Source organism: Pygocentrus nattereri, chromosome 20 (genome assembly GCF_015220715.1).
Source record: "Pygocentrus nattereri isolate fPygNat1 chromosome 20, fPygNat1.pri, whole genome shotgun sequence".
NCBI classification, from domain to species: domain Eukaryota; kingdom Metazoa; phylum Chordata; class Actinopteri; order Characiformes; family Serrasalmidae; genus Pygocentrus; species Pygocentrus nattereri.
The window spans coordinates 25,429,992-25,441,232 of NC_051230.1; the positions used below are offsets into that span (position 1 = coordinate 25,429,992).

At 39.4% G+C, this 11,241-nt stretch overlaps 1 protein-coding gene across 1 annotated transcript in view; it reads right to left on the reverse strand.

Moving 5' to 3' along the window:
* LOC108435321 (zinc finger protein 345-like) overlaps positions 1-7,674 on the reverse strand; it is a 29,275-nt gene extending 21,601 nt beyond the window's left edge. Inside the window, exons 1-2 of the mRNA XM_037531885.1 lie at positions 7,626-7,674; positions 4,607-5,602 (exon numbers count right to left, since the gene is read on the reverse strand). Of these exons, the coding sequence (XP_037387782.1) occupies positions 4,607-5,530 (924 nt within the window). The 5' untranslated portion in view covers positions 5,531-5,602; positions 7,626-7,674. The remainder of the gene's footprint in view (positions 1-4,606; positions 5,603-7,625) is intronic.
* Between the last annotated feature and the right edge of the window lie 3,567 nt (positions 7,675-11,241).

An 11,241-nucleotide genomic window follows, 5' to 3' on the forward strand; every position in this document is an offset into this window, starting at 1 on the left:
AATTATGGCTGGATCAGATACCATAAGTGCAATTTTTGTGATGCATTTGTTGGCTTCATGATAATCTACAACCAGACAAAATGAATCCCCTTTTGGAACCGGGTTAGATTCAACACACCTTGTAGAGGATTTGATTAGACAATGTGTTGAATACCTGACAATGCTGCATTATTAATTGGGTACTGCTTGGTGTTGGGGGGGCGGGGGGGGGGGGGGATATCAGTCAGATTGACAGGTTTAACCTTTAGTAAGCTACAGTCTATGGGAGAATTGGACCTATTCATTCCAATTAGAACTATGAGAGCTTGCCCCATGAGCTGATTGATGACACCTAAAGCCACAAATGACAACACAGGAAAAACATAAAAACCTGCACAGATCCCAGTACAGGTCAGTGTTACTTTGGGCTTCAAAACATAGCTTCAGTTGTATCTGAAACTCAACCCTAAGCTTGCCACTTGTTACTGTATCAGGCTGGGCCGTTCTACACTCATTTTAAAGGTTGTATTAAACATTTCCTTACGTTTATACTTCCACTGGCATAGGTTGCCATGGAGGCAGCATGCATTATGACATGCTCTTTGAGTATGCTCACTACTTGGTTGCCTGAAATAATGTGTAGCCTCTCATTTAAGGACCATATTTTATGTATGAACAGGCCATTTCTTTTTATAGTATTTGTCCAAGTTAGATCAGTCTATATGTTCACATAACTGCTCATTCAATCTGACAATAAATACATTGTCAGACCGATCAGGTGCCTCCCTACCACCCCTCAGTGTTTAGATTTAGATTTTTTTTTCTCCAGCCTTGGGCTTACATACTATACCATGGTCTTTCCTTCTGTTCTGTCAATGTGAGAAGCCTACCTACTGGTTTTGGGTTTGCTTCGAAATAGAGATGAGAAGTCCAATCCAGATAACAGCACCAAATGAAGAATCCAAACCCATGAGGAACCAGGGAGCAGCTGTATGTCTGGAGAATTTAAGTTTATTTCTTGCATGCAGGTACTAGAGATTTTTATGTGTGTCCTGAACTCAAAAAGTAATGTGGTGTTGTCATGGTACTGTGAAATGAGCGGGCATTTGACCCACCACTTTACCGTGGCTCCAGTGACTTTGCTGCAACCACACTGCACTCTGCACATTTGTTTCTGGACAACTGGGATCGATAAAATATCACCCCTTATTCCATTGTTGTTAGTTTGTTGTTTTTTTCTAGGATTTGTTTGTGAACAGAAGCTATTTCTTGTCCTTGCACAGACAATAGCAGAATCAAAAACGTGAATTGACCCATTTGCCATTTTAAATGCAAAATTTTAAATGAAAATGAAATGAACCAAAGGTACACAGAACTATGTGGACCAAAAAGTGAACTTAATTTCCTTTCGTTTAAATACTGGTTCTCTCACTTCGGTTTTCAGTTCAGTATAGTTCAAAGAAAAGGTAAACGGGACACATTTGGAGAGAGTTCATGGAGTACTTCTGCAGCATTTAGCTATACGAGTATGACATGATTTTATCATACTCATCGCTAAAAAAAATAATGAAGAACTTCATTATTTATTGTAGTCTGCTCGTTTCACATCCCTGTTTTTTATTTCAAGAAATTGTAATATGTATTATTTATTTTCAATACTACATTTACAGTGCTTATTATAGTTTAAAGCCCTTCAGTCCTGAATTTACATCTTTCTCTATATTTCTATCTCTTGGTTTTACTTTCACATTAAAGAGGCAGCACTCAGTTTTTTAATAAAACATTAAAAATAATCAGTAAGTTTTTAAATCTAAAAATAATCATGCATCCATAACAGTGTTCAAGAATTATGGTGGAGTCTTAAGTATTAATTGAGGCTAATGCAGCTTTTAAACTGAAAGATTCTGCATGGCTGCATCTGCTCACTGTACAAGAGCAAAGAGAGAGAGCTCTATATCACCACATTCACCACTGCAGCTCTTCATGAGTTACTCACATCCACAAATCAACCATTCTGGAAGAAGGTAAAGTTCCTATTGTAAATGCAGATTATCATTCTTCAGTGTTTCTTCTGTTTGGGTTCTCTAATTCTGACAGAGAAGACTGGCAAACACACTAACAAAGTACAGCTTCAGTCTCTTTAATTTAACATAAGTATGAAATAGCACTTCTTACCTTCATATAAAAATATCAAAATCATCCTTAAGAATAAACCATACACATAATATGCTGAAATGCTAAAGCACATTCCATTCACTTTATACAACCAAAAAACTCTCTAAACGAATGTGTATTTATGGAACTGTACAGATGTTCATTGCATCATGTATTTTACTCTAAATAATAACTTACTTTCTCTAGTCTAAGTATATGTAGCACATGTAAATATTTCATAGTCACATTCATCTTTTTAACCATCTTTAATCCTGTTTTTTATTTTTCTCTTAAAACACTTCTGGCTTCTATTTCCTTTTAATATTTTTCATAGTTTGTGAACTCTGATCAGTAGGGTGGGGGAGTTTAACAGTGTGATTCCAAAAGTGTGTTAAAAAGTGCCAGAACGTCTAGACCACAAATCAATTTGAAACATTTATTTAGTCTTACTAAAACTGTTTGCTCCAGAGAAAAGTTTTTTGATTCATGGTCTACATGTTCTGGCACTTTTTAACACATTTTGGAACTCCCCTACTGATTTAACTCCCCCTCAATAAGGGTATTGGTGGTCAATAAGGGGATGGGGTGAGGTGTGTCGTAAAACACACACCACAGGCTGACCTGTCCCCCAAACTGGCCTGTCACAGAGAGGGGGGTCGTAAAACACCCACCCAAGTGTCACGATTGGTCTCCTCCCACTCCATGTGCTTTTTGTTTTGATCTTCTACGTGTGTTTGTTTTGGTCCAGTCCCCTTGGTTAGTGACTCCACCCTTATCACCACCTGTTTTCCACCTGTCCCTCGTTATCCCTGTGTTTTATAAGCTCAGTGTTTGCCCTTTGTTTTCATTGGTCTTTGTACCGTTCAGCTTGTTTGATTCTGGTTTGTCATGTCTGTCACCCAATCAATCCGTGTCGGCTACATGAACCAGGATCGTTTAGACGATGACCCCGGATTTGCCCATAATAAGTCGATTATCTGCGTCCGCCACCTCGCTCCCTGTTACACCAAGGCTGACAAAGCAGTATCTGAGCTCAGGACTGTCTTTTTCTCTAAGCTATTGGTAACTAGCAAAGATACTTTCTCTAGATTGACAAAGCACTTCTTGTAAGTCGCTCTGGATAAGAGCGTCTGCTAAATGCTGTAAATGTAAATGCCCTGTCCCTCAAACCAGCCTGTCACACAGAGGGGGGGTCATAAATCTAGGTTATAAATCAAGGATCATAAATCATTGGTTATAAGTCACAGAGGGGAGGGTCATAAATCATACACTGATCGAAAGTGTAGGATACATACTACTGTTATGTGTGTGCACTCACTGTAATAGAATCCTTATATGTATTACATGCTTAGTGAAAAAAACGTCATTCTATATCTTTAGCAGATGACATTAGGGGAAAACAAAGCATGCATCTGTTAGGTTATATAGTGTATATGTGTATGGAATACTTGCCAAAGAGAACCAAGAAGCTCTGGTTTTGCTGGATCTCAGAAGCTAAGGTCAAGGTTAAGCTTATCTAATGTAGGGTAAATTACCAAAGCCTGACTAGAGGTGTATGAAAAACAATTTCTGTAAAGCAATATACCCCAAAACATGCCCAGTGGTCACATTTCACCCAGTACTACAATGATAGAAATACAGAGTGCAAACTCCTATACCATAGGCCACCATCATGTCTGGTATGATAGATTAGAGATGTGCATAAACACATCCTTTTCATGCCACAGTGTCCATCTCAAAGAATAATCACTCTCCATGCATCACAAAGAACATCAACACTCTGAAAACAGCAATGTAAAATCCAAGTATGACGATGTCAGGCCTGTATGCAACTTTATGCAGCAAAGAACAGGCATGCACAGGCCATACTGAGCAGAGGTCACTCAGATAGCTTGATATTTTGCAGTCAGTGTCTCCATTCCAAAGCTGCTCAGATCTGCACAGCAAAAACTTCACTGTTGTAGTCTTCAGGGTCACATTTCCTTTAGTCCTTAACAAGAACACTGAACATAATGCACACTGAAAACATCCCATTACGAGTTAAAAAGAAATAAAAGCGGCACTTTTGTTGCAACAGCCATTAACTAATTAAAATGTAGGAATCAAAAGGACCAATAGACTCATTCGAGTCAAGTGTCAAGTGTTTGTCAACACGTCTATCACTACATCACAAACACATTATCACAGAAATCCTAAATAACAAAGTAAACAAAATTTTATTACTGAACATACCACTGCTAAATTGTTTTCAACATATACTACAAATTAAACCCACATTGGAGAGAGTATGCAGTACTACACCTTCTCAATGGGTGTATGAGCTATAGGCTTAACTTGATGTTCAGCACAGGAAATTATATTTACATCATGTATTAGAAACAGCATATATCAACGACAACAGATGCTGTCCCCTAAAAACAGTTTGAAATCTGGAGACTTTAACTCCAGGAATGTGTTAAGCATATACTCATTACTGTCTATTCCCACCACTGCTCTTAGTGCACTTGTGTGTCTTCACAGTCTTTGAATGCCTGAAACTCTTGCCACACTCTGAACAGTAATACGGCTTCTCTCCTGTGTGAATGCGCTGGTGTGCTTGGAGATTACACTGTTGATTAAAACTCTTTCCACACTCTGAGCAGTGATACTGCTTCTGTCCTGTGTGGATGTGCTGGTGTTGTTGGAGAGAACTCTGACGATTAAAACTCTTCCCACACACTGAGCAGTGATATGGCTTCTCTCCTGTGTGAATGTGCTGGTGTTGTTGCAGATGACTCTGTTGAGTGAAACTCTTCCCACACTCAGAGCAGTGATGTGGCTTCTCTCCTGTGTGAATACGCTGGTGGTTTTGGAGAGTACTCTTTACAGTAAAACTCTTCCCACATTCTGAACAGCAATATGGCTTTTCTCCTGTGTGAATGCGCTGGTGTTCTTGGAGAATACTCTGATGATTAAAACTCTTTCCACACTCTGAGCAGTGATATGGCTTCTCTCCTGTGTGAATGTGCTGGTGTCTTTTCAAAGTACTTTGTAGAGTAAAATGCTTTCCACATTCTGAGCAGTAATACAGTTTCTCTTCTTTGTGAATGTACTGGTGACGTTGGAGATTACTCTGATGATTAAAACTCTTTCCACACTCTGAGCAGTGATGTGGCTTCTCTCCTGTGTGAATGCGCTGGTGTACTTTGAGATGACTCTGTTGCGTAAAACTCTTTCCACATTCCAAGCAGTAGTGAGCTCTTTCTTTGCTGCGTTTCTGCGTTTTTCTAGAAGACGTGTTCATGTATATGGTACCAGATGATGTTTGTCGAGTACCAGAATATCTTCTGAATGCTATATTCTTGTATTTCACCCGTTTCAGAAGCTTAACGCTCCTCTTGGTGGAATGTCCTGACATGTTTACAAAAGCACATTTACACTGGGTAGGGAGATGGAGGAGAAGACTTGAAACAGGACATCACATTTATTTCTGAAAGAACAAATAAAATCTAAAATCAATGTACAATGCAACAAAGTTAGTCTGATCAAAATCAGAAAGTGGAAGGAAACAATAAATTTGCACCTGATGTGCAAAAGCCAGTTACCCAATGTATGGGTAATATTACAGGTTCCTCTGTTTTACAAGGCCAATTTCTGTAAGGTCTCATAGTTTATTTGACTCATCAGGCCTTACTCCAAGGCATGTACAGACAATTTTACAGAATAATAAATTATATGATCCTTCAAGCTTGTTAGTGTGCTAACACTTCTCAATAATGTGCTCATCTAAACCGTTAGCTAAGCATCTGAAAATAAAGATGACTCTTACAAAGCAAGAGAAGATTCTAAAATACATCTGAATACTTTGAATACTTTCTGCTTATAAACTTTTACTGTCTGAAATGGAATTAAGAAATAAAATGTAACATTTATGTGGAAAGATTATCAGAAGGTAACTTAACTGTGACCTCATCACAAATGTCAATATCTGAAGTTTGGAAACAACTCTTAGATAACCCAGAGGCATTTTGGAATTGACTGCTTTGGTCAAATGAAACTAAAATTTAACCCTTTGGCTACAAGCACCATTTACTGAGAGGGTGCTTAAAGTTTTGCGCATAAAGTTTTCTCCCCTTTAATACATTACATTCAGCAAATACATGCTAAAATAGCATTTACATTTGTAGAAATACACTATATTTCCAAAAGTATTTGCTCGTCTGCCTTCACATGTATATGAAATTGAGTGAAACTGTTCCCATAAAGTTGGGAGCATGAAATTGTCCAAAATCTCTTGGTCTCCTGAAGCATCAAGAGTTCCTTTCATTGGAACTAAGGGACTGAGCAAAACAACCCCAGACCATAATCCCCCCTCCACAAAATTTAGCATTTAGCGCAATGCAGTCAGACAATTACTTCTCTCTTGGCAACTGCCATACCAAGACTCTTAAATAATTTGGATGGGCAAGGGAATACTGTTGGCAATATAGTGTATGTCATATTTAAGCTCATTGCATGGAGATGTTCTGTTAATTTTTCACTTAAATAAACAACAAAATTTTAATATGACCAAGGTTCCCTAAACTTTCACATAAGACTGAATAAAAACATTCTGGAATGGGTGCACTATGTGATTATTTTGTGTGTCTATTTGTTTTCTGTGTCAACTTATGTTGCAATCTCAAAGGCCTTGTATCCTTTCTGTGTGTACAATTAATCTCAATCTTAGAATTATAAGGTTCTATTTGACATTTTCAAGCCAGGTTAAATGAGCAGTCAAAGCTTTTGAACAATTTAATCATTCTAACTGACCAGGTAATTAAAAATATGGACTTTTTTCCACCTAAAATAGGAATCACTTAGCAGTGATTGCTAGTAAGATGAAGTCAGTTAGGTGATTGCCAGCTAGCTAAATTATCATGTTTACAGACCAGGGACCTATCTAACTAAAAGCTGAGTTGAAGGGATACAGTTCACTGACCCACTGATATGATCACATTTGGAGACTACAAGTTATTGAAAAATTAAAGTTAGCAACTTTACTTATCTAGATGCTAGTTAATCAGTGAACCAAAGATCAAAATAACATTTTTTTCACTTAAGCCTAAGCAATCAGTGTAGTTTATAACCAGACATCTGTAGAATCAAGACATTAACATACAAAATATTGAAAATAAAATTGAAATTGACCTCAGAACCAAAAATGTAAAATCAACATTGGAAATGTGCTCAATTGCAACCCTAATGTGCACTGTGCAAACATTAACATCTACACATGAACACAAGGCATATTTTCAGGCACTCCTTATTTCTGCTGTAATGAAAAACAAACTGCACGATGCTTGCAAAAGTAATGTAGGAAAGCATTCAGGCAAATCAGTTTGAATGAAGCTGATTATGTGCTGTCTAAACTATTTTAAACCCATCAAATCTTATTTTCAAATGTGTCTCCATCTGTTTGTCTCAGAGTGAATGAAGAACTGTGAGTGTTAAAGTGTCGAACAGCTTCCTACCTTCAACAGTTCAGCTCTCGTTTCTGTTCCTCCAAAAACACTGTGTGGGCTTCTGCTTCTGCGCTTTAGTGCAGTTGGAGACAGTTACAGAATTAGCGCCACCATCTGGCCTGAAGCGGCTTCACGCTGGAACGCACGATGCCAAAAACAGGCGGAACATTCGTCGTTTAAAACTCCACCCTTATTCCGTCAAGCATCCAGCGCTCTGATTGTATAATATATGATCCTGGAGTATCAAGATACAGATTAGAAAAAAATAAAAGGCTGATAACATGGATCCATGCCAGAACCAGCAAGTGCTACGCCGTTCACCTGACTTGAACTGGTGCTTTGTTTATTCTGTCTTTCCTGCTTCTTCTTCAGTACCAAACAGTTAATAGCTATGTGTCCAGGTTTATGACAATAAAAACATTCTTTAACATCACTCAGCCGAGGAGGTGATCGGTTAGCGGGTGATTGTTTAAATTTGCTATTGGCCAACTGCTCCGCTTTCACTGATTTAAAAGCCTGCCTGTGAGTAAGGACGAAATAATCAATCAAGCTAAAACTGCGGCCTAAGACAAAGCAGAAACTGCACATTCATTCAAATACATGATGACCACACTCAGGAAGACAATTTTTAAACTCCTCCAACAAAATCAGCTCCCTCATAGACTCAAAATCAATAACTTTACTGGCACTGCACCATTTATCAAACATTACCCCCTTCTCTTGCTCAAATTCTACAAATGTTTGGCTAGAACTTTTCCTAAAATTCCTAAAACATTGGTGATAGGCCTCTGGAACTCGCTCATAAACCCTTAAAATTGCAGCTTTTACCACCTTTCACTTTCATTAAGTGAAAATGCTGAACAGGCTTCCTGGGCTTTTCCCTCTAGTCTATATTGTAGCAGAACTGCCCACACACCTTTAGGCCAACGTAGAGTAGTAGCAAGTCTCTCAAATATGTTAAAATAAGTGTCCACTTCACTCTCTCTAAACAGGGGAACCAGTGAAACATACCTACTTAAATCAAAAGGGGTGGTGTATGGCTCAGGAGCAGAAGACACAGCAGCCTCTTGTGTACCAGCCTGAGGCTGAGCAGGAGAAACAGTGGGGGTGGAGTACGCCAGAGAAACTGGTCGCTGTTGCTGGTCAGAGGCGAGCTCCCTCGCCTTCAGTTCCAGCTCACGCAACTTGATTTCCTTTTCGCACTCCAGCTCCATTATGTGTCCAGCCAACCTAAAGTCAAACTCAGATTTCTGAGCTTCAGCCCTTTCTTTTGCCTCTAACTCAATACGAGCCAAACGAACTTTAACACGACTTTCCGTCGAAGACAGAGAAGTGTGAGAGGACACAGCAGAAGACGGCGCATAAGGAGGCAGAGTAGGTCTTACCCCAAGCTCCTCATTAACTACAGCGTTCACGTTCGGTTTTCCTGGCTCCCCAGAAACAACCGGCTCCACCCAATCCAGCGTAACCTCCCGGCCAGATGAAACCTCCCTTTCAGGAGAAAGCACTGGTTCAAGCAAACTGACTGTGGTTGTATCCACCATATGTGTCGCAGTCAACACACCCACCTCTGTTAACCGCTTCGCAACAAGCTTACGGATCTCAGACTTCAACAAAGCCCTCAAAAGCAAGAGAGACCGTCCTTTTTGCATGTATCTAGTGCCTCATAACTCGGATTAGAAATAAAATCATGCAGATCAAATTTACCCCATAGCCATTCTGTGTAGGCACACAACACACATGAAGAGAAACTAGCGACCAACACCAACCATCCGACATCACATGCCCAAAACCATATATAACTCAAATCTCAAATCCCCGAGGAAAACAAAGGCCTGGACGAGCCCCCATATTTTTTAAACCCTATGATACATACCAAAAGTATTCAGTCATCCATCCAAATCATTGAATTGAGGTGTTCCAATCACTTCCATGGCCACAGGTGTATAAAACCATTAATCTAGGCATGCAGACTGCTTCTACAAATATCTCTCAGGAGCTCAGTGAACTGCAGCGTGGTACCGTGATAGGATGCCACCTGTGCAACAAGTCCAGTTGTGAAATTTCCTTGCTACTAAATATTCCACAGTCAACTGTCAGTGGTATTATAACAAAGTAGAAGCGAAGTGGTAGGGCACATGTGCACAAAGTCACATGTCTGTCGACGCCCCTCGTTTGGGACCTAAGGCGCTTCTTTTAAGATCCCCTCTAGCATCCATCAGCTGCTTGTTAATGTGTGTCAGGTGCTCATGTTCAGACTGTAAACCGAAGGGGAAAGCGCCTCAGCGGTTCAGCACCCTGGAGAGCGCACGAAAGCGCTGCCACGGCTCTGATGAGCCATTTTTCCCAAATCAAAGGAAGGTCTCGCACAAATGCTAAGACACAAGTTCAGGCTTTCGTTTTTAGCTGTTTAGCTTCCTTTATCCCACTCATTGAGGACTCGTTTTCAATACAACGGGAGAGACAGGAAGTGATCAGGCTCCTCTAAGCTGCTTCTGTCCTGACTTCAGTCACTGAGGTAAAGCTTTAGAGTGAGCAGGCAAGAAAAAGAACTGGCTGCCCAGCTGTCATAGATGTACTTTGATGCTTCACAAAAAAATAAATTTATCTACGATGCTACTAGCGTTAATTAACATTATGTAAACGTCTTCTAAACGTCCTTAAACTGACTTTACGTGCGTTTTTTGTTTAAAAGAGTATGGCAGGGCGTACATACGTTAGTATGAATGAGCTATTTTTACATCATTGTGTCCAGATGAGACGATATAATTTTGAAAATTGTGTATCAGTTGCTGATCCTTTATTAGTCCCACAACAGGGAAATTCTCAGTGTTACAGTAGCAAAGGGGCAGCAAGGCACTCAAGAAAATAAAAGAAGCAACAAGAAGAGAAATAACAACCTTGATAATTACTTAACAAGGTGTTTACAAATTGTTACTTGTTATAACCAAAATATCTAATACTAAAAGTAAAAAATAAGGTAAAAAATATCAACTCTATCTACAAAAATCAACCATATAAAGATACTGATGCTTGTTACACATGGGATGGTGAGGAGTTAACAATATGAACATTAAGAATAGAAAAGCAAAAAAATCTTTACCATATAGATATATTTTAAAAATACATGAAGTATTGATTATATTGCACTCAGGAATAGTGAATAGAGATTTCACAGTTTACATATCGTAGGTATGTAATGTCTAATTGGGGGCGGTGGTTCTACTGTTAGCAATGCTGGTTGTACAGTCTAACAGCAGCAGGAAGGAAGGAGCTGTGATAGCGCTCCTTCACGCATTGTCGTCAACCACGTCACGTCAACCAGCCTGTCACTGAAGGAGCTACTGTGCTGTTTATTGCGTGAAAGTTGTTCTGCGCATTATAATTTAAAGTATTTGTTCTCTAATGTGTATCTCAATGCTGCATAAAATCAGCACCATATGCTATTACCCAGTCAGAGCGCTGAAGGCGAGGTTTGACTGAATACGGGTGGAGTTCTAAATGACGACCGTTTCGGCTGTTTTCGTAATCGCGTGATTCTAGTGTGAAGCCGCTTCAGGCCAGGTGGTGGCGCTAATTCTGTAACTTTCTCCAACAGCACTAAAGTGGAGAAGCAGAAGATTGT